At 34.2% G+C, this 24,197-nt stretch overlaps 1 protein-coding gene across 10 annotated transcripts in view; it reads left to right on the top strand.

The window, feature by feature from the left end:
• Epha5 (EPH receptor A5) overlaps window positions 1–24,197 on the top strand; it is a 339,138-nt gene that overhangs the window by 268,798 nt on the left and 46,143 nt on the right. For 3 of the 10 annotated variants that reach the window (XM_060380829.1, XM_060380836.1, XM_060380833.1), the window contains 2 exons: window positions 2,025–2,130; window positions 16,239–16,304. In XM_060380829.1, coding sequence (XP_060236812.1) covers window positions 2,025–2,130; window positions 16,239–16,304 — 172 coding nt within the window. The remainder of the gene's footprint in view (window positions 1–2,024; window positions 2,131–16,238; window positions 16,305–24,197) is intronic. The other 7 variants (XM_060380831.1, XM_060380837.1, XM_060380834.1 and 4 more) reach the window with 3 other exon arrangements.

Below are 24,197 nucleotides of genomic sequence, written 5' to 3'. Positions count from 1 at the left end.
CTAGGCCCATGGGCTAAGCCAGGGAGGGAAAGGGGTTGTCCATGTAATGGCACAATTTAGCTTCTTTAGAATGAGGTTGCTGGTGGCAGTGGAAACTCTGGCCTTCCAAAGCCCATGGCAACACCAAAGTGTTAATAACTCTTGGTCATGCCGCTACGCTGAACATGGCAGAGGTGCAGGTGAAACCCCATGCCTGGTGAGATGCAGCCCAGCAGGGGTGGAGGAGGCGGCATAAATGAGGACTCTCAGTAGGTTATGGCAGAAGGCTGAATGTATCAGGGAGCACACAACCCCAGCAACATGCACCCCTGCACATTTATATGAAATCAGGGATTTGTCAACGTTGAGCAGTGGAAGTGATTTTGAGGGTGAATGTGTTTGATTTGCTGAGCTCAAGGGGTGAGGGGGTCAGGGGATCAGGGATACTAGATACATGTAATGGTGGATTGAGAAAACAAATATATGTTTAAAGATCCATAAAACAAAATACTGGTGATAGTGAAATGCTTCTCTATGTGAAACACTTGAGCATTTTATAAAAAAAAAAAATAAAAAATAAATAAAATGTGATTTGGGAATTGTGATTATTAGCCAAGAAAGTCAAAGTAACTGGAGTGCTGGCTCAGTATTTAAGAGCTCTGGTTGCTCTTCTAGAGGTCATTGGTTCAATTCCCAGCACCCACAAGCTGGCTTTCAACCATCTGTAATTCTAAATCCAGGGATTCAATGGCCTCTTCTGACCTCTGAGGGTACCAGACTCATATGTGGGACTCTAACATACATGCAAGGAGAACACTGGTAAACATAAGCTCAAACAAACAAATGTATTTTACAGGGGAAAAGGGAAGAATATAACATAGACTCATATACTACAAACAAATTTACTTGTATTATTTGTAGCCTATAAATAATATTTTGCTCATGTAAGCTATTGAAAATATTAAGGTCTGTAGTATTTTTCTGACTGGGCAAGACAAAAGGAGTTTGTTATAAAATGAGCTCACCTCATTTTATGAAGTATTATAGACTTAAACATATTGAGAGAGGTGAAATCACACGTTACATACACCAAGTTCTGGCAAAGGAGTGGATAAAAGCAGAGAGAAAAATCTACCTGCTATTATCTTTTGAAGACCATGGCTTTGATACTGTGAAGCTGTAAGAAAGTTTCTCTAAAGCATCAAAACGATTCTGTCATTAACAAGATGTACATTAGGCACGCCATTCATAGAATATAAAAACCCTGAGAAAATTCAACTTGCTATATGTTTCATGGATATGATAGTTAGCAGCACAAAAATTATCCTACCTAATTAGGTACAACTATCTAAACATTTTATACTTATAGTGTAACAATTTTATGGATGAAATTATAAAGTGCTCTAAATCGATACATTTAAAAATATGGATTAAAACAAGCATTGTAAATTTCTCTACTCATGTTCATAAAGCTTTAAATTTACACTTTGATGCTTTTCAGTGATCCTATTTATAAAATACAGTGACATTTTATATTCTATAGAAAGTTACACTATTAAATTTTATTTAGAATATTGGTATTGTATTTTAGTTCAAGATCAAAGCCCCATTATCTTAGACATTCTGTCTACAGGAAACATTTCCCGGGCTAATATAGTTTTGCTAGAAAACAATACCTGTAAACTCTAAAAATGTCAAATCTTGAATATTTAATACTTTCTAATACACATGAGTATGTTTGAAGTCAAAGACAATATTCTCCTTTACCTTGCAAGATGTAGGAACCTGGTGATGTACAATCTGCAGTGTATTTTTATGATATAGAGAAAATAATCAGTGACTCTAGTGAATCTTTTGATTAATGTTTGGTGAGTAGATATTTCTTCTTTTCAAATTCCTTCTGAGAGCAGATATTACAAGGGAACGCTAGCTGGGTGTGGGTGAATTGTTTAAAAGATGAATCAATTACCTACGGCGAGGCAGCTCACGTTTTTGAATGTGTGTGGCCCCTTTAACGACAAGCTCCTCTCTCTGTCTTTTATCAGCAGTAGCAGCATCCAGTGATCAAAGCCAGATTCCCATCATCGCAGTGTCAGTGACAGTGGGAGTCCTCTTGCTGGCAGTGATGATCGGCTTCCTCCTCAGCGGCAGGTAAGGAAGGAAAGGGTTTCTGGACCTCTGCAGCTGCTCTCTTCCTCACCTTGATCCAACCATGAGGCTGTTAGGCACAACCTAAAACAAATCAAAGAAGCAGCAAGCTAGTAGATAAACAGCTATGTGGGCTGTGGTTCTTAAGTTTTATCTTGTCCATATGTCTGCCAATTGTTATCAGACACTTTCTCTCCTTCTTAGACATACTTTATACTCTCCACAAGAACAGTAAAATGTGATATCACTTACCCTGTGATTAATGAAACCATGCAACTTTTTCTAATACAGTGTATTTATAATTCTGCATATTTTCATTCTCAAAATAATTTATCACTGACTAATTCAGTTTAGCTAGTGTTTAGGAAGCCCAAAGTAGCTGCCTGTTAGTCATTTGAGGATGAGACTACTCTTTGTATCTGGCAGATATTCTGAAGAAAATATCTGAAGTAAAAAAAAAAAAAAAAATACAGGAAATTAGCAAATTTTGCAATGCCTGTTTTACTTCAAATTCTGGGTGATTTCAATACAGACACAATTATCATGCATACTTACAGAACATGAATTTTACAGAATGCTAAGTAGACAGACAACATAACTCTGTGCATTCCATGCCTACATTTTTGAGATTTAAAATGGGAGACAGAGCTACAGAAGTTTTTTTCCAGATGTGTTTTGACAATAAACTGATTTTAATAAACCTTCCTAAAACTATATATAAGCGAATAAATAAATCATACATTGTTTTCCTATAGCAAATATATTTTCATATTTTTAATTGAAGCAAGCATAAGGAATATTAATTAAAGAGCTTCCTCTTTTGGAATGTAATGTGGTATTATTATGGAAATGTAGACAAACATCTTTTTCATGGAAGAAATTGAGTTTGACAACATTAGAATATTTAATGTCAGGTTCATAAAAGTCATAGAAATCAATGTATCTTTAGTTTTCTGAAAAGCACATGCTGAAATCTATTAGTCAGCATTGATTTTAGAAAAATACTCCTTCATCTTTGAAATTTATAGCTATCTAGGGCATGAACTTTCTCCAGCCTCAAATTTCCCTTCTCTCTGAACTTAACTGAGAGACAGTGTGAGCCCAGAATCCTGTTCTCCATAGGATAAGCTGATTTCAACCCTTCTAGAGCCCCCCCCCCAATGTAATAAAAAAATTCACCAAGTAACTAGAGGCTTTAATATTTCCTGAGAATTTTTTTAATTTTTTTTTTTTTTTGTTTATGGAAGTTTTACATTTTCTTAAGTTTGCATTCTTTAAATGTATGTTGGCTTCTGGGGTTTGTTTATTTTGTTTTTATTCTTTGTTTTGGAAAAAAATGACTTCAGCTTTTGTATTTTATTCTGCATAAAAGATTAGTTTGTACTTAAATACATCTACTTATCTACCTCAGATCTAAGTGTTGTGCCCTCCGATAGGCTTTTCATGTCTCATTAAAGGAACATCACAGTTTTTCTGGACTTTCGTATTGCCATCCTGTAATTATCCTGAATAAACTCAAATGAGATAGATCCATTAAACAAACTGAACTTCAGTGAAGAAATGTAGCCAACTCCTTGCATGTATTTAGGAAATTATATTAGGGTTCTGGAAATTATTGAAAAATATTCTGGATGTTCTGTACAGATGTTAAATTACATATAATTCTTCCTGTTCTAGTTGGGTTACTATCCCTGGGATGAAATACCACGACTGAAAGCAGGTTGGGAAGGAAAGGCTTACACTTTCTCATTGTAATGCTTCATTGAAGGAAGTCAGAGCAAGAACTCAAACAGGGAAGGGGCCTGGAAGTAGGAACTGATGGAGAGGGTATGGAAGGGTACTGCTTGCTCCCCATGGCTTACTCCGCTTTTGGGTAGAGCTGAGGATCATCAGGCCAAAATGTTGGCAAAATTCTCAGTGGTCTGAGACAGTGCCCTGTGATTGTATGGAGGAATTTTTTTTTTTTCAATTGAGTTTGCCTTTCTTTAGCTAACTCCAGCCTATGTCAAATTGACACAAAAGAAGCCAGAAAAATTTCCTGTCTGTAACAGAGAAGGAAATTGAAAGGCATGTGTACATGCTTAAGGTTGTCATGATTTCCTTCTCACTTTGAACCCTTTTAACATAAGCAGGTGTCTCGGTACATCTTTGCCAATATTTCTGCTAATTAAACAAAATTTGATTTCCAAATGGTGAAAAATAAATGATTCAGTATTATTTTAATATGTCACACAAATATTAATATTACTTATGTGAAAACATTGGTAATAATTTAAATTAATATGTGAACCAAAAGGAAAATGCGCTTGTAACAATGAAATTTTATATTTATATGCACGGTACAGAAATACACGTTTAGAGTATGTCACATTGAATGTTTTACAATTCAATTATTGCAATAAGATGCCAGCCTATTTTTTATATACATGCAAGATAAAAAGAAACCAAACAGAGATTCATAATCCTTTTAGGATTCTGTTGGCTGGTATGTGTGAATCTTTTAGATTCTTTCTAACTATATGAGGATGTGTTAATCTTGAAAAAAAATATTATTTTCTATGAAATAAAACATAATCACCTCCTTAAAGGTGCTTATGTTTCCATTGGTCTTTTACTTCAATGCGTAAACATTTCTTTTTACCATATTATTTCCCTATACTATTTAAACGTCCCCATGACTTTACAAAAGAATTGACACACTAACTGATAACTATGACTGATTATCACAAGTAGATTACAGCTTAGGCTCTCTGAAACAGAAGCAAACAGAAACTGTTCTTTAGTCTTTCTTTGTCATCTCTATGAGCTTTGAACACCGATAAGTTCTTTATAGTATGATTTAGGTTTTTTTCTCTTATATTTAATGTTTCATTAATGCAGTTATTTAGTCTTCAGGGACAGAACCTCTCACTGTTGTTTTTGGTTTCTTTTCTTTCCTTAAGCAAGACTTTTGTCCCTTATATTTCCCCTTAAGGACGTACAGGCCTAAATTCTGAAAATGGACTTGAGACATTTCTTAGTCAAATACAAAACTCAAGTTATAATTTAAAGGTACATACAAAACAAAGAAAAACTGGCTCTAAAGGAGTGACTATTTTATGAGACTCTTTTCAATTCAGATTTCACAGACTTAAACAATGGTTTGTGGTACTTTAGTTCTGAAATATAAATTTTTCATTTTTTCCATCTTGAGAAAATTTCCTATTTTCTTTTTACTTCAAATTGAATCTCTGAGTACATCTGGAGATAAGAGGCCCGCATTATTACATGGATGCTCACTCATATATATTTTTACATGTTGTTGCACATAAAGCCCAAATGCCTGAAGCTTTTGGCCAAATTTGAAATTGAAAAATAAAAAGGAAGAAAAATACCCTCAAGAAAGGATTGTTTTTGCTGCTTGGTCTTTGATGAGATTTTTAAGACTATTCATTTGTGATTTTCTTATTAAGATATTTCTAAAATGATAATTACAGTATGAAAACTGGTTTACTGCCTAGAAAATGTTATCTTTTTGGACCAAAGTTTTTGTTCTCAGTATGTGACAAATCTATACATAGACTTAACTGCTCTATGCTACTGCCTCTCTCATTAAAAAATTGAGACTTCTATTTACTTGCCAGCAAGTTTCACGACCTCCTTGTTTTTAATTGCTGAGTAGTATTCCTTTGTGTAAAATGTACCCCTCTGAGAAAAAGGTATCGGACAGGTCTGATGCTCTTTGGGTGGATGACACCCAAACGAACATCGGTACAAAGTCCCAATTTATTTCTAATATCAGAGATCTGAACTCTACTCTTGCCTGATGCATCTAAAACAAAAAGGAGGAACTGTAGAGAGCTGCAGAATGCTATGCCTTAAAGATGGAGCTGGTTTCCGCCTTCCACCTTCCCGATGGTGAGTGCTCTCTGTCACGAACAATTCCACATTTGGCTAAGGCTGAGGATCTGGCTTGCTTCCATGTATGTGGACCTATCTGCATTGCCTACGTGGCACACCTGGGTTGGCTACCCAGAGGCTATTTAAGGTGTGGGCTGGCTTTCCCCGGGGTCCGAGGATTGTTCAAGGTTTCTGAATAAACTGCATTGAAAAAAAAAATAGATCAATACATCATTTACTTTTGTAGTGAATAAAACATTACATAAAGTTTAATGTTAAGCTATAGGGTCATAGCTTTGATAAAATAAAGATTTAATGAAGACTTAAAAAAAATGTACCCCTCTACTGAGGGGCATCTAGGTTGTTTCCTGATTCTGGTTATTACGAATAAAGCTGCTATGAACATCGTTGAGCAAATGTCCTTCTTGAATGGTAGAGCATCTTTCAGATATATGCCCATGAGTGGTATAGCTGGATCTTGAGGTAGCGCTATTTCCTAATTTTCTGATAAAGTGCCAGACTTGATTTCTAAAGTGATTCTACTCGTTTTTATTCCCACCAGCAATGGAACAGTGTTCCCCTTTCTCCACATCCTCTCCAGGACGTGTTGTCAGTTGAGTTTTTGATCTTAGCTATTCTGATGTGTGTGAGATGGACTTTCAGAATTGTTTTCATTTGCATTTCTCTGATGATTAAGGACTTCCAGGGAGATAAAGAATATGATAGAAATATGTTTAATTTTTAAAAATTGTTTTAAATAATAAACATATAATAATAATAAATATAAGTAAAAAAATACAAATTGACACTCCTGTTGAAATATCCTATTGGCCCCCGATGTAAATTTGTTTCTTAAGGAATGAGTGCACATTGTGTATGGAGACTAAACTCTAAGAATTAAGACATTGGGGCAGCATCAGAAATACAGACAAGTACTTCTATACAAAACATTGCTTTACCTTTTTCTTAGTTTACTTGAAAAATGATACTTTATTTTTTTCTCATTCATACCAAAACAATAGTCTGATTCTATAATCACAATGGTTTCAGAAAAAAAAAAAATTCTTCAGTGTTCATATGGGACCACTAATTATGTAGGAGTTTTTAATTGTTAAGTTTAGACATGCAGCAGAACTCTCACTCTATCTGACATCAGATAATTGTGATTTCTTCAACTAAAGAGACGACTCTGTGGTTAAGAGCTCTTGCAGTTCTTTCAAAGGACTAGGGATTAGGACCCAGCACTCACATGGTGGCTGACAACTATCTGTAACACCAGTTCTAGGACATCCAGTGCCTACTTTTGACCTCTGCATGAACCATCAAGCATGCAAAATGCACAAAATGATATCCGTACAGACAAAAATTCTCACACACATAAAATCAAAATAAATAAATAAAAGAATAAAGAATGTTGATTCCTTATATGAGTGTTTCATAAGGATATAATTTTAAAAACCTTCTTCTAAGGAAGTATTTTTTGTCTAATATAAATAAAAAGACAATAATTTTGTAAAAAACAATTATAATATTGTCTAACACCAATTATGTATGAACCATCAGTGGGTACTATTCTCAGGTCTTCAGATAAAGTTTCATCACACCATGTCTCGATACTAAATCTGTCTAATGAATTGCTGACAACATGATTTCACTGTTCCTTGAACATTGTTAAAAATGTTCTTGAAAACTTTTCCTTGGCCTTCATACTCCATTGCCTAGAGAACCACATGGCCTATTTTCTTATTCCTTTTCATGCCTGTACAACATATTATGCTTTCACAGGCACTAGCTAAAATGACGATCCATGTTTATCTCTTCTGCGTACTACAGATGGTTTCTCAGATGTTTATCATCATCTGGTTTTTGCTCTTTCTTCTTTAGAACAATATATGGTACAAGATGGTAGGGAAAGTAAATGCTTATGAAGGCATGTTGCTTAGATCAAGCTCTATTGTTCTTTTGTTTTCTGCTGTCTGTGGGGGGTCGAGGGGAACAGGTATACTGTGGGTGCCCAGGTGCCACATACACATGTGGAAATCAGAAGACATGATTACAGCAGTTGGCTGGCTCTCTCCTGTTTGTTTTGAGTCAGGATCTCTCCATTTGTTTTTGCTGCTACAGTGAGTAGGCACTCCAGGATATCTGGCCTGCAATCCCTTTGTTGTAATAGCTGTGTGTTATTTACAGATATTTGTCCCCACATCCAACTTTCTGTGAGTTCAGAAGATTGAAGTTCCATTTTCCTTCACTATAGGAATTTCTCGTCACTTGTCATCATGAAGTTTGTCAACTATTGTTTATAGAAATTCTGATTTTTATTCTTATTCTGTTCAAATAAGGAACTAATATTTAAAAACTTCTCAGAACAATTAGCAAAATTAACATAACACATCTTAGAAATTAATGTACATTGAGACTTGATACTGAGTTTATCTAGCAAATTATACTTCATCTCCAAATCTTTCTGATGTCACCAATGACATCATCATTTTTAATTTTACTAAAGCTTATTAATTTCACTTCTATATATCCTTAAAACACTCTAAATGCTGAATTACTTTCAGCTATCATTTAGAATTTTAATTTCTTAGTTAGTTAGCTTATTTGTTTGTTTGTTTGTTTTTTTAAGACAGAGTTTTCCTGTGTAGACATGGCTAACTTGGGACTAGCTCTGTAGAGCAGGATCACAAAGAACTCAAAGCTTTTATCTCCTCTGCGTCCTGACTGATACATACCAGCTGTACCTAATATTTTGATTTGATAATCTCAGAGAGTAATATCTAGGTAAGAAGTTATAAGAATCTGCAAAGATATAGGAGATCAATTCATCTTTGGGTTATGGTCACTTTATTGAGCTCCTTTTTGATTTCAGAACTCTTACACTTCATTTTCAAAGCAAATAATAACAATTTAACAAAAGGTTTCTGTCAGGTTCCAAAGAATAAGCCAGCCACATACCAGTGTCCATTAACTAAGAGGAGGATGGAGACATCATTTGGTTAACACATGGTCCAGCACAGCAGTCACCATGCTGGAGCCTGAGACTCAAAGGAAATCATGTGGACCAAGAATTAGAAGAGTGGGTTTTACTCTGCACTCACTCTGACGTCTTCCTTATCCTAGAAGAAGTTTATAGTCACTTCTCACTGTTTAAATTCTGGCCACATGCCAAGGCACATATCATCCAGTCTTTCCATTTCACAGATTCCTCCCTTCTTTAGCTAAAGCCTTCTCCCCTTCCACTGAAATATTACAGCAAGGTGTCAGTTATTTCTCCCATAAAATAAGGGTTATACCATAACCATATGCTGTCTCTTCTGTCTACAACAAAGTACTGAGAGACTTCTGTGACTTTCACACTTACTCCAATTGAATGAGTTGCTCATCAACTATGGGGTTAGAAATTAACTGTGCATCAATCACCATTTGGAGTGTTTTGGCCATTATTAATGATGGTAATTTGGAAAACAAAGTCATATTAATGACTTCAACGTATGATTTACATAATCTCTGACCCATAAAGGTGTTTTCTTTGTAAATAAGAAAATTTTAATACATCACAAAGTAAATTGTGATTATAAAAAGTATTACTTAAGAGTCCAATGCTTATTTTGGCATTTATTTGACACCTAGTTTTCTAATGTCAGTATTATGCTATTGCAAGTATCAGTGGCTTTTATAAATAATAATATCCATAAAACTATTTGTACTTCTCTTTTTATTCCTTTTAGGGCCTGATAGATATTTTGATTTGTCTGTCCTCTCTAAAGTAGCTGAGTGACTTTATAGCTTCAAGCTTATAAGATTCTAGGAAGAATATTATATAAAATGTTTTACTATAGCACTAATTTTAAATGGTGGTAAATAAACAAATATTTATAATCCCTTATCCCATCAGTAATTTTTTAAAGAGTTCACTAATAGTAAATCTCAGTCATTTATGAATCAGAAATAGACGTGAAACCCAAGAACACATATTGATTTAATTTCTGAAAGTTGTTATTCCATCTATCTTCTTATCACTATGTGTGGTTCATTTTTGTTCAAAAGCTCTGAGTAAAAAAAAAATTATAAAGCATGTGTTAATTTATTAATGACCAACAAATGGGGATGGGGACAGAATGATGCAGAGAATACTAGGACTATAACAAACACCTGAGTGCCCACTGTCAGGAGTTAATCATCCTAGAAAGCTGACCAAAACAAGGTTATTGGGTCAATTACTCAGCAGCATTGAATATCCCACCTGCAATGTCTTACAGATCAAATATGTAAACATCAGTTATAGAGAAGGACATTGTATTGAATCAAACATTTCAAAGGAAAAACTCTGTGGTACTGAGACAAGTAATCAATGACTGTGATTTGCAACAGTGCAAACTGTCTTTAGAGAGAATTTAGAGATGTTTGTATTTCACCTCTTACGAAGCAGAAGCCAAATCCAGACCTAACCACAGGAAGAAAGTCATATTTTATCTTGCATGTTAATTGCTTATGCTCCATTTCTATAAGATTGTGAGTGATTCATTCTTCTTTGAAACAGATAATTAGCAGCCAGAAGAAGGTAGACTAGTAGATCCTTTTAGGTTTGGGAATTTCATCACATCTTTTGAAAGTAACAATGCATGAGCTTTCACAGGACCCTGAAATGAAGCTCCATGGTGAAAATCAATAGCACCTTCTTGGGCCGGAAGATAGAAGTTCAACAGCAACAACACCATCACCAATCCTTAATTTTCAACAAAATTGCCAGGAAACAGAGAAAAATGTTTCAAGTGATTTTGAACATTGGCTAAAAGCTGTATAGTTTAAGGTGTGTGCTCTGTGTGATATTGCATGAATCAAAATTCAAAAAAATGATTCTTGTAGAATAGCAACTCGGTTTCAAACAACTGAGTTCTTTATTAAGTCAAAATATTTCTGATGTAGTTGATGGCTCTGACAGATGTTGTGTAAATTATAGTTTAGTCCAGTTTTCTTACTTACAAAAAATCCCTTTCCTCCTTCTCTTTCTTTTTCATCTCACAATGATTTCTGCCTATTTGATTTTTGGCATGCATGGACTTTGATTTCTGTACATATATCTCTTTCTTGTGGCCACAATCATTAAGGAAATGGTGTGTTCATATTAGCTATTATTTAGAGGCCTTTACTGTTCACAATTTTGTTAATAACCTGTTATTTTTTTGTTGCTAATTAAGATTTAATGCTGGGACTCACCTGTCTTTGGTATGAGTTGTTTGTTGTTTTGTGTGTCTCTTCTATGGGTGTAGATAGCTAATTATTGCATGAATAAACACAAATAATACTTAAGAAAGCAAAATAAATCAATATTCACATATACTAGAAAGGGAGGATGCATCTATCCCTACAGGATGACAAAGAATATTGAATTGTACCCACAGGGCATTAGATTAAAAGAGTGGAAATTCCTCAGCCAGAGCCTTTATTGAGATTTCTTTGAGAAATGCATGAGAGGCCACATAGTATAAGGTTGACTACTTTGAGGCATTTTCCAATTTTGGACTTCTGAAAGTCCTTCATCAACTAATCTCTGAGCCTGGAATAGAGAAAGATTCTGAAATATAGAGACCTGATACAGAGTTTATGGCTCTATGTTAGTGAGTTTTAATGGGAAGCCCATCGCTTTCTGGAAAAAAAAAAAAAAAAAGACTAATTCTAGAAGGTACAATCCCTGTATTCAAGCATTTTCTTTTATTTGCTCTTATTAGTTTGTCTGTGTGTGTGTGTGTGTGTGTGTGTGTGTGTGTGTGTGTGTTTCATGCCATAGCATCCAGGTGGAGAACAGTGGACAGCATTGTGTAGTTGGCTTTTCCTTACACATTTAAGTGACTTTCAGGGATTGAACTCTGGTCACTAGGTTCATTCACCCAGCATGAACCTTTATCTTCCTAGCATCGCACTAGTCAACACAAACCTAAGATTTCCAAATGTCATATCAAATAAGAAAAGAATAGTAACAAAGAAATTCTCTTGGGCCAGTATAAATTAAAATGCAAAACGTATTTGCTAACTTTTCCCTTCTCCTTTTCCCTTTTATTCTTTTCTAAACTCATGCTAAGATTCTACTCGTATTCATTGTTTCTCACTCTATGTATCTCTCTGTCTCGCTGATGCACACAGACACGATTAATACAATTCTAGATGTGTGTGTGTGTTATTTAGTGAGATACATACCTAAAATATTCAGAGAACTAGCTTTGAAATAGAGAAGCACAAACGAATCTTTGATAATACTAAATTTATAATTAATTGAAACTTCTATAAATACATATTAGGGAAAACCTTGTTTGAATTGCTAAAAGATACAATAACATTAATAATTATTTGGCATTGTCACACTTAATTTAAACAATGTAAATTAATATTGTAAATAAATTGCAGCAGATTATTTGAAGTACCTACAAGGAAGCAAATAGTTCTTAAGCACCTCCAGGAACTTTAGAAGATTTTATTGTCATGCAGACAATTAATATGCTAATTATACATCTTTCCCTTTTATTCATTAATTAAATTTCCAAGACTGTTATAAGACAAATGTGTCATTCAACACAAAGTATTTATTGCTTAAATTTGTATAAAACCTTCTTAACCTTGGCAGCATTTAGAGGTTCTCCTTTGTTGTAGAAATAATACTGATATTTGAGTCTCGCAAACAAGATTCCTCATTTAATTGTGGTAAAATAAACCTGGCCAATAAATTTTGTTATTTAATTTCATTTGTTTTGCTAACTTAAATAATTTCTACCATTTATGGTCTGTAGTTATGCAGATAATAATTGAGTATTTTTATTCTCTAAAGTGACTTTGTTTTGATTAGTAAACTTTTCTTTAAGATAGATTTACAGCTTCCCAATTAATTCATTTTATGTCAGTTTACATGGTTTAATCTCTATTATCCACACATCTGAATAATGTAATGGAACTTATATTGCTGGGCATGCTTTAACAAATCCTTCTGTGCTGTCTTGTTTCTGTCAACTTTACACAACCGGGAAGTGGAAATGTGGATTTAGGTATTGTCTTTATCGGGTTGGCATGTGGGCTTCTATTGGGCATTTTATTGACTGATTTTTGATGTGGGAGGATCCAGCCCCTGTAGAAGGTGCCAGCTGTAGAATGTTGATCCTGGGGTGGAGAAGAAAATAAACAGAATAAGACATGAGGTGTAAGCCATCAAGAAGAGGTTCCCTGTGATCTCTGCTTCCATTTCCACCTCCAGATTTTTCCTGCCTTGACTTCCTGCCATGACCTCCCTTAATGATCGATTATAAACTATGGATCTGAAGTAAAGCCTTTTCTCTTTAAGTGGTTTCTGATCAAGGCTTTATCACAGCAACAGAAACAAACAAGAATATATTCACTTAAAGCTTTAAGACAAAATTAGGTTTGTTTTGCCCTTCCAGCTACGTTGTACAAAGGTGCTTTAGTGTTTAGTGTCATTTCCTCTTAGAGAGTGAGAGATTATCTTACTCACACTGGCATAGGTGTGTGTGATACAGAGAGAGAGAGAGAAAGAGGAAAAGAGAGAGAGAATTCTGTTATCAAATTTAAATCTCATTTAAAAAATATTTTAAATAATGAGTCTCAAAGTGAGAAATGATTTTAGACTTGGATAGTAATTACCTTGTAGCTCCTGTCATTACTTACAGAGTTCCAGGTGATAAGAACTGCTAGGAAAGCCACTGTGCCTGTGCTATACCACAGCTCCCAGAAACTTTATCATCTGCTATTTCTAGCACATTTAGATGTTTAGTTTCTAAATTATCTTCAAGGCCTGAAAGTATTTTCAACCTCCCTTTTCTGAAACATTCAATGATTAAGGAAAACATTCGTTTGTATATCACCTGGTGGTATGGTGTCCCTGTGGCAAATTACTGTGAATTTATTTTGAGACTTGTGTGTAGAACTATTTTAGTTACTCTCTGCCTTACACAGGCATGCAATCAAAATCTTAGATTTTTTAATGGCATATGAATTCCAGAAGGCTTCCATCACTAATTTTTTAGAAAATATATTTTGTAGAAATTTACGAAAGCTGCACTGCCCCCAAAATTACATCTGCATGTAGTTAAATATTTGATTATATTATATTATAATGTGCACTATTTAACGTAGCAATAGCACATGAATCATGAATATAATCAGTTGTGCTTTGATAAAAGGGTCTATCTTTTTATTTTGATATTATATTGTTGAGAAAAAATTATAAACACTTAGATCAAAAGGAGTCTCATTGGATCGAGGTCATATTTACATACACTTTCACTTTATTTTCAAAAAGTCCTGTGAGACAGGACAGATTATCACTGTTTCATGTGGCTGTTTCAGTCCACACAAGAGGTTAACTTAGCCACCTACTAATATCTTCAGCCATCTTAAAGCACATCAGACAGACTGGGTAGCATCCAAAGGGGTGGATGGTTCCAAAAACATCTGTGTTTGTGCCTGTTTGTGTGTTTTTCATTATTTTAGCAAACTTATCAAAAATAAAGAAAAACTGTAATTACAGCACAAGAGAGTAGTATTTTTCAGGGATACAATTTCTAGGTTTTAATTTTTATTGCAGTGAATTACATGGTGGGGGGGAGGGAGAAGGCATCCATTCTAATCCATGAGACACGCTACCTATAGTTTTTTAGCTAAGGGTACTGAATAAAACATTTGCACAAATGTTAGGAACATGATGTGTTTCTTGTTTTTCTTTGGGATCTCTGGAAGACTATGTGAAGTGCTAGCCAAGAACAGGAACGGTGGATCTCCTGGCATGATCTGAACTACCGGGTCCTGGTTTCCTAGTTAGAGATGGGAAGAGGCTACCTCAGAACATTCTTGTGAATACAAACGCATTATAATCGGCCCAAAAATTGAGCACATTAGATTTTCCGTATATATTTTATATATATGGAAATACAAATAATGTTAGTTAATACAAAATACATAATATTTTACTAAATTACATATAATTTATAGATAATATTTTACTAAATAATAAATATTATTTTTAATATATATTAATAAATATTTACATTTAAAAGAAATATTAAAATACCAATTTTCTTACCAAGCAATAACCAAATACTCACTTATCAAAACTTAGAGTTAATGCATCTTAATATTTTGAAAGAAAGAAATAGAGGGAGAGGAATTGAAGAAATAAAATATATGAACCTGCATATTTTTGTGTAAAAAAATCCATTGGTATTATTTGAGGAAATGCTTATCTGTCTTCATAGGCATTTGGAAATATATTGGAAATTGTTTTCATTTTCCCTTTCAAAATTTCATATACAATGCAGTAAACACATTTCAAGTAAGGTTCAAAATAGAAAGTTTCAGTCATAAACCTGGACCTACTGCTATATCATTACTGAGTCTCATTACAGTTTTCCAGAAATTAATGCAAATGCTGTTCATAAGAATAAATGGAAGTGGGTGCATCAAAGCACTAAGTCACTTCTTTACTGCATCAGTTTACCTGGTTTATACCAATAAATACATTTTATTAGATAATTTGCTTTGTATTTTCAGACTTTTTCTTTCTGTATCTATGAAATTAAAAAATGATTTTGAGTTTTGCAATATGCCCATAATTGCATGCATTTTATATAACTTATTTTTGTATAACTATAATCTGAAATTATACAGTTGGGAGTGTATTTTCAACATGCAAAAATGGAACTTTTTTGATGGTCTTCCAAGGTTACTTTAGAATCACCAAGCATGACATCCTCAATAGTATGTGATAAATAATTTCACTGGCATAAGTATCAGTGGGTCAAAGGGTAAAACTTTGTTTTCTTATTCTAAACTTGAGGCCACCTGCAAAATCTGTCATTAATTACTTCTGTCTTCAAAATATAACTTTGAGAGAATTCATAAGAAAACTAGTATTTAATTTTACGCATCTCTATTTGCATGCTATATTAATTGAATACAATTAATTCAAATACATTAGCTCATTATGTTTCCTACTGAATAATCATGCTAAATAAAAACGTAGCTACTTAGCACAATTTTGTATTTCTTAATCTGAAAGACTTCTTAAGTTAAATGGAACTATGAGAAAAAAAATTGATTGTATGCTTGCAGGAATGTATGCCTTTGAAAAGTAAAGCAGACGACTGAGTAACACCCACAGTGTCTTTATGCTTCACCCGGAGAGTGGGATCGTTTCTTTACCTCAGGCTCTCTTGTTTGCTTTTCAGCTGCTGCGAATGTGGCTGTGGGAGGGCTTCTTCCCTGTGCGCTGTTGCCCATCCAAGCCTAATATGGTCAGTGTTTCCTCCCACTTCACTCCTATGTGATGTCCGCCTCTGCGTACTCCTTCCAACATCTTTACTTTCTTCATCTGTGTACATCTTAACTTTGAGGAGAGTAGACGGACCATATCCCCAAAGGAGAATCTTCCTAAGTAATTTGAAAATAGACTATTACAAATAAAGTACTACGAGTACAGCAAGAGGGTATCTGTCAAGATCTGTGCTTTCTCTGCAAAGGTTTCCAGTGGTGCTGATTTGAAGTAGGGATTCTAAGAGTATAGCATCTGTCACATTTAACATGTCACCGTTTTTGTTGTTCCATTTGATAAAATCCATATCACACGTGGAAGTACAGTGCTACTTCTGTCCAGGTAAAAATCACCTATTTTGTCTCTAAGAACCATGGGGTGTCCATACTGTAACCAGTCTTCTATCATCATAATTCATGGATGCATGCAACATTGATGAGGAAACGCAATGACATTGTAAATGGAATTGAGTTATTTCTGATATTTGAAGTGATATTCCTATTTTGATACCACTGAAGTAATAGCAGTAGTAGAATCTATTTGCAAAAAAAAAAAAAAGAAAATGTAAATATATAGTTTAGTTGGCTTACAATTTTAGTATTTTAAGATGGGACGGATAAGAGAATTCTTACATTTAGAGGGACTGCAACATCAAAGTGAGGTGGATTATCAAATAATCTAAACAGTTTTCTGTTGATAAGAGTCACAATTCTTGAATTTGTATATTATGTTCATTTGTAGTAAAAATTGTGAGGAGTAGTCACTTTAAAATGCAATTGGGACCCTCTTAAAGCCTATATATATATATATATATATATATATATATATATGTATATGTAGCTATATTTGTATATATGTATGAAATTTGGCTTTACTAATGTGTGTTCTGGTGCCCATAGAGGTCTGAGAAGGGCATTGAATCCATTCGAGCTAGATTTATGTGTGGTCATATGTGACCAAATATGTCCTGGGAAATGAACTCAGTTTTTGTGGAGGTGGAGCAAGTGTATTAGCCATTGAGTCAAAGATGGTACTGAAGAGGAATTTTATTCCAGCAACGTGGCTGCTCTGAAAAGGGATTACATCCAAAGGTCTTCTAGGTCTGTCTGATCTTGCTGGAACAACACACCTTGAATCACTCCATACCCTTAGTGTACACCTTTAATCTCTAACAATGACAACAAGATTAGTTTATAGAAGGAAGCTGCTATGTTTGAAAGTGATGTCAAATTGAGGGGCAAAGTGACAGATCAGAGAAAGATTTGACAGAATGAGTCAGGGATAGGATATGTCCAATTCCCAAGAAAACAGAGAGGATAGAGAAGCAACTTAAGAAAGAGCAGCACAGAGGACAGAGAGAGACAGAGAGAGAGCAAGGAGGCAGTTTCACTGGGAGAGTTTTACAGAGACATGTTGAAGACAGAACAAGCTAGTCAGAGGTAAAGACAGAATGAACTAGAATATGAGAAGGAGCCAGAAGATTAGAACAGATTGCTAGAGTTAAGGTGGAGCAGATAAAAAATCAGAAGCTTTGAGAAGCCAGTTTGAATCAGTCAGTGGACTGGAGAGGAGAGGAGTTTGAGCAAAAAAGCATACTTGAACAAGCCAGCCAGAGTTCAACAAAGACCAGAAAGGGTGAGCTTATTCAGCAGTAAGTCTCAGAGGCTGAAAAGATTTTAGGACTTGATTAAATTGCAAGGAGTCTAGAAGCTAAAAGGAGTAGGCCCAGGTTAGCAGACAGAGGCAATAAGCCTCAGAGACAACAACTACATTTGGGAAATAAAAGTTACTTTTACATGGTAATTTAAATTATTATGTCTATTGCTAGAGAATTTTTTTTTATTATTGAAATTTGTGTGTATATAACTGCACATGTGAGAGGGGATGGAATGGTGACCTGTGAGTCAGGAAGAAAAACAAGCACAGATTGTTGCAATCCATGGGCCATTTCCTCAGTCTCTTGAAAGTTTTTCATTTGGAAAAAGGTTTGAAGTAACATTAAACTTCAGATTTCTTCCCAGTGTGGAAGACAGACATTCTCCTGAGCATGAGGCTTCAGTGACAAACCACATGAACTCAAAGTCACACAAATGATGGATTATAAATAAAATGATCTTGTTCATTATTACTCTATTTTTTTTTTTACTTTTTTAAAAATGTATTTATATTTTCATAAATTACAGTTTATTCAATTTGTATCCCCTCTGTAGCTCCCTCCCTCATCTCCTCCCAATCCCACTCTCCCTCCCTCATCTCTTCCCATGCCCCTCTCCAAGTTCACTGAAAGGGGAGGTCCTCCTCCTCTTCCATCTCATCCTGGCTTATCAGGTCTCATCAGGACTGGATGCATTGTCTTCCTCTGTGGCCTGGCAAGGCTGCTCCCCCCTCAAGAGGAGGTGATCAAAGAGCCAGCCACTGATATGCTATGGAAAACAAAAAGACAAACCAACCATCCAGACAAAAAAAGTCACTAAATTGTTTTCTCCTTGCACATATGTTTGGTTAGAGAATTTATATGTTAGAGAAGAAAAGAAGATGGTAGACATCCTTGTCAACTTTTTAGTCTGCTATATACTTAAACACCTAAGAGTCCATGATTCAGACAGAGAGAGAAGAGCTAGAATTGGGTTGAAACATTCAGCAAAGCAACAACAAAGACAGATGTAAGAGATGGATTAGTGGTTAAAGGTCCCAGGAAACACTGAGTGTGCTAGTGCATAGTGGTAATCTCAGAGATTCTAGGCAAGATGGTAGATGGATACGGAAGTATTCCAGGAAGTCCTGGAGCAGGTAGTCTGGTACATGGAGCAGCAAATAGAAAAACCTTTCTCAATCAAGAGGTTATTATTAGTTCTGGAACTCCAACATTAGGTCCTAGCATTCCCATATCCACATACTCACTTAAGTATGTACTTGTGCACTCACACACACTTCCACACTCAGACACAAACATGTGTACACACACGAATACACACAGTTTTTTCAAGCTTTTTTTTTTTTTTTCTGTTTTAGGGTTGGAAAAAAGGAAGGTGAGAGTCATCTTCTTCACATTGGGAAACCAATGTTAAAAATATTTTCTTAACTTTTTTTTTTTTTTTTTACCAGATAATGTTCAGAGCAGGAGAAAAGCCAACCTTTTGGTGTGTGTGTGAATGTGTTGTGTTACGATGGAGGAAAAGGATATTCATCTTAAAGTGATGCGCTCAGGCTCTCGATAGGTGTTAATTATTTATGGGAATATTTATGGACGACCTGAAATTCCTAAAATGTCACCTGATTTGTTATGTGTAGTCATCTGAGATTTTTCAATTACTATGTGAATAGTTTTCCGCGAACTTTCTCATCATCCTCACTTATGAACATAGAAGTCGGTAGACAGTTTAGGTCTCAAAATCTCATTTTTTTTTTTTTCCTTTTTGAAAGATTCTAATGAATAGATATGTTGTTGACAGTGGTCTTATAATGGGATTCAGGTATGCTGAAACTGCTCATTGCAAATACACTGGTTCTTAAAAATGCATTCAAGTAGATTGTAGATTGAGGAGATATAGGGATCTACTTGGACCTACATTTAAGATTCCACCTATTAAAATTCCACCTATTAAAATTCCACCTATTTGTGGAAATAAAGATATGAACAACATTGATCCAAATTCTTGGTTCTTAAGTTCATCTATTTAAAAATTTTCAAGGGCTTCAAGGGCTTTTTTTTTTTTTTGTCCTGTAATATTTTTCACCAGGAAAACACAAAACATTATTTTCACCATTTCCAGGATGAAATTTGCAAACTCACCTTACTTTGATTCTTGATTTCATATGATTTTTATAAATATAGCATATTGCTTAGTCATGATATCTATAAATAGAGCATTAATATTCCAAATAATTTCATTTGTTTAACTAAATTCTTTCCTTTGCCAGAAGTTATTTCTCCACTATATGTAAAGGGAACTTAGATATCTAATTTTAAACCTCTCCCTACAACAGCCTGCCCACATAATCCTCAGAACTATCTTTTATCACTGGTCATTCTATTTATTTCATCAGTATTGACTAGACTGTAATCCTTGCCTCACTTCTCAAAATGAAGTAAGTATTCTATTTTTACAAAACAATATTTAATTGTTCATGTGGCATAATAATACTTTTTACTCATAAGACACAACAATTTATTGTTTATAATATTTATTTATTTATAAATAACTGTGAAATATCATAGCTCGGAGGTAGGTGTTTCATTAATATCCTAAATTCAAACCATGTGTGATTATCGCCTTTATTCAGTATTTGCCACTTTTTATATATTTTCTAATACTTCCTCACGTGGCCTCAGTGGCAAAAGAAAAGACCTCTTGCATTTTGAAGTTAGAGATGTTATTTTCTTGTTTTCATTTCTTATTTTGTTTTTGAATTACCATACCAATTCTGTTGATAAAAATCTCCAATAAAAAATTAACTTTTGTATTTAAAACTATTTTTAATTTGAGAAGTTAGAGATGATTTTATTTCCTTTTATAATGAAAATATGAAGGTGAGGGCTAACATGAAAACAAGGGGCTCAGTGATAAAGAGTACACATTGCTCATGTGTAGGGACTGGGTTTGATTCCTAGCACCTACGGTAGGTGGCACACCATTGCCTGTATTTGGTAGATGAGATGCTGCTAAAATCTCCAGGCTACTGCATTCAAGAGTATATTTCTCCACAAAAAAAAAAAAAAAAAAAAAAAAAAAAAAAAATGCACCCATGTATACATAATAAAAGATAAAATAAAATAAAGAATTTTTTCTCTGAATAGATCATGAATTTTTGATGCAGCCTCATCTTAACTTTCCAAGATAACTACCTTTTTTCTCACCATAATAAAAAGACGTTTCTTGAAACAGTTGTACAAATCTTTCTGGAAATGGGAACCTAATCCTCATGCAACATACCTTACAAAATGTATTGCCATATTAAAATTCTAAGTGAATTAAATTTTAACTCAGCAGTAAGAACATACTATAATTCATCTTTACCTTATTTAAATTATGAAAATCTTCTGTTTTCTATTATTAGTGATCATAAAAGGATATCAAGACAAAGTTAGTAGAACACTTGCAGATTCTAGTATACTACACTTTCTTGGAAAGCCTTTTTTATATAATAATCATCATGACATTTCTACAATGAAGGAGATCATATTTCCATGTGGAAACATTTCTTATGAGAAGTATGATTAACAAGTTTCAATGAGATGAATTTGTAGTTTATATGTTCCTATCCATAAAATTCTTGAGATGTCGGTTTCCTGGTATTTCTTGAGAAATCTATGAATGGGACTCAAAACATTCCATTAGTAAGATAACCTAAATATCCAATAACCCACTTGTATACACTCACTCATACCATCATTGTATTGAAAAATATAATCCCATTAAACAAAATTTACCTATCCAGTGTTTAGTAGATATAATTTAAACCTAGGGTTCATATGCTTTTTTTAAATTTTATAAGGCAGAGCTAAGTGAGCTCTAAAGTAAACCATTTTTGTTTAAGTGTATAAAATTCTTCATCATATATGCCCCAACTCTACACACTGGAATGATCTCACTCTGATGTGCAGACTGACCTGGAATAAATTATGTACCCCAGAAGACCTGGACTCATTGAGGTTCTCCTACTTCACTTTACCATGTGCTGAGACTAAATGAATGAGTCCAAACACCTGAATTAATTGGATAGAATTGTGAAGTGCGAAGTCAAATAATTTACTCTAAAGCTCTGCCTTACTCTTTTAAGATTAAACTATAAAATTCCCTAAGTTGAATATTATGCAAAGGTTAAGACCATAATTATGTCATATAAAAAAGTGAACGAAAGACACACAAAAAAATGCAGTGTAAAGGAGAATACTTTATCTGAACATGGTGTTTCTTCATGAATTTGAGGCCGGCTTCATTATCATAGTAAACTTCAGGCTAGCAAGCAGTTGTACCTTGCTAGTGACACCTTGTTTTAAAACACTATTATTTGCCTTTTCTATGAGCAAAATAAAGATTTTAATGCAGCTATAAACTGTTGGGTTTTTAAAAGTTTTGCCATAAAGTTCATCAAAGACACATTATAATTAACCTATAAAACAGAAGATTAATAGAGACATCTGTGTGCATATCCCAACCGCCAATCATATACAAATCTTCAATCTCTGAAAGAAATCAGAATTCAAAACTATTCTCCTTCCTCCTCCTTCAACTATTAAATTCCATGAAACATTACTTAATTTGAAAAAAACGATGTATTATTATAGTCAAAGATAGTAGGATAGTCTGATTTTATAAAATACTGTTGTTAAACCAGGATTTATACTTTCTTACTGGTTACTTCATTCATCAATCATTTCCTCATTAGCCACAAGACTACCATTGAAAATTTATAGATTCTGCGTATTGTTCAGTACTCTGGAGTGTCTTACACTTATATCTCAAATTTATTATGAAATTTAATTTATACCCCAAATAAATTATTCACTGATACCATTATCGGTACATAGATGAGTATTTATTTGTTCATGGATTATGAATTTTCAAAAGTTCAACTGCTGATCTAACGACTGGAATCATATTTTCAAGATCAGCATTACTAACACCAAGGATATATCACCTTGATTTTTAGAGTTTGTAAGGAAAATATTAATTTTAAATTCATATAGGGTTATGGCTATATTTATGTGTCAAATATCTCTTTTAGTTTTAATTAATATTAATTAATGAATATAAATTATACTTAGGTATCATCTCATAGCTCGCCTCAGTTACGGAGAGTAATATTTTCTTTTCTTGAAAAACATGAGAATACATGATCAGATGGTCCTGTAGAAACAGAACTACATATGCTTCTAGTACAATCATCTTAAAGCTCCTCAAAATTGTTATGCGAAGGAAAATAAAGAATGTCTTCTCTGTTCAAGAAAAAAATATTTTGGGAACATAGTAGGAATAGCTCATGAGCAGAGTGACATAGTCACCAACTGTTTAACTGTTTAAAATTATGCATTTGGAGTAGGTAGAGATGATTTTGATTGAACATGCTTCCATGTAAAGCCTTCTTAATGAGGCTGAAACGCTATTGGAGTGCCCGCCTCTGCCAGCTGCACTTTCGCCGGCTGTGTCTTGTTGAAGCTTGTTTTAATGGTGCTTTAGGGGTTCCAGAACTTAATTTAATGTGTTAATGTGACATACAGTGTACATGTTACAGAGCTCCAGAGACAGTCACAGTCTAAAACAACCTCTTTGTAGAGCCCCCCGACTCTCACCTTCAGGTAATAAAACGTTAACTGCTCCTCACTAAAAGTATCCCAGGTGATTTTTCAGATAAGATCTGAAGTTCCACTTCCATTTTCATATGAAAGTTCTGCACATCATTTAAACGTCTATAAGGCTTATTGAATGGTAAAGGTTATTGAAAATGTAGTGTTGAAATCTTATTATTAATGTATTTACTTTTCAAGTGGGAGTCTTGAGAATGAAAAGTGGATGCTTATTTGCTGATGTAAAGTATAAGGATGCATGAGCCCTTTAGGTTTTCTTAGAATTCCTGCAACAAAGTCTTTGCCAGTATTACTTAGATAACACAAATCTCAGGATAACTTTATGTGATTGTGTTTAGAGCACTGTAGCTGAGGCATAGCAGTAACTGCTTCCAGAGTCACTTGCATTAGAGATAAAAAGACACACAATACCTGGCAATGTAGGAACAATATAGTGAAATAGTACATATTATCGGAATAGACAGAATTCTACTTCAGTACAATTTTGTATATTTGTTTCTACATTTTTTCTCCCAATCTCTTTGTGGTGAGGTGATTCATGTCTTAAGGGCTCCTGAGTAAAAATGC

Source organism: Meriones unguiculatus, chromosome 3, assembly GCF_030254825.1.
Source record: "Meriones unguiculatus strain TT.TT164.6M chromosome 3, Bangor_MerUng_6.1, whole genome shotgun sequence".
In the NCBI taxonomy this organism is placed as follows: Eukaryota; Metazoa; Chordata; class Mammalia; order Rodentia; family Muridae; genus Meriones; species Meriones unguiculatus.
The sequence above is the reverse complement of the archived record's forward strand: the minus strand, read 5'-3'. Positions and strand labels throughout refer to the sequence as shown.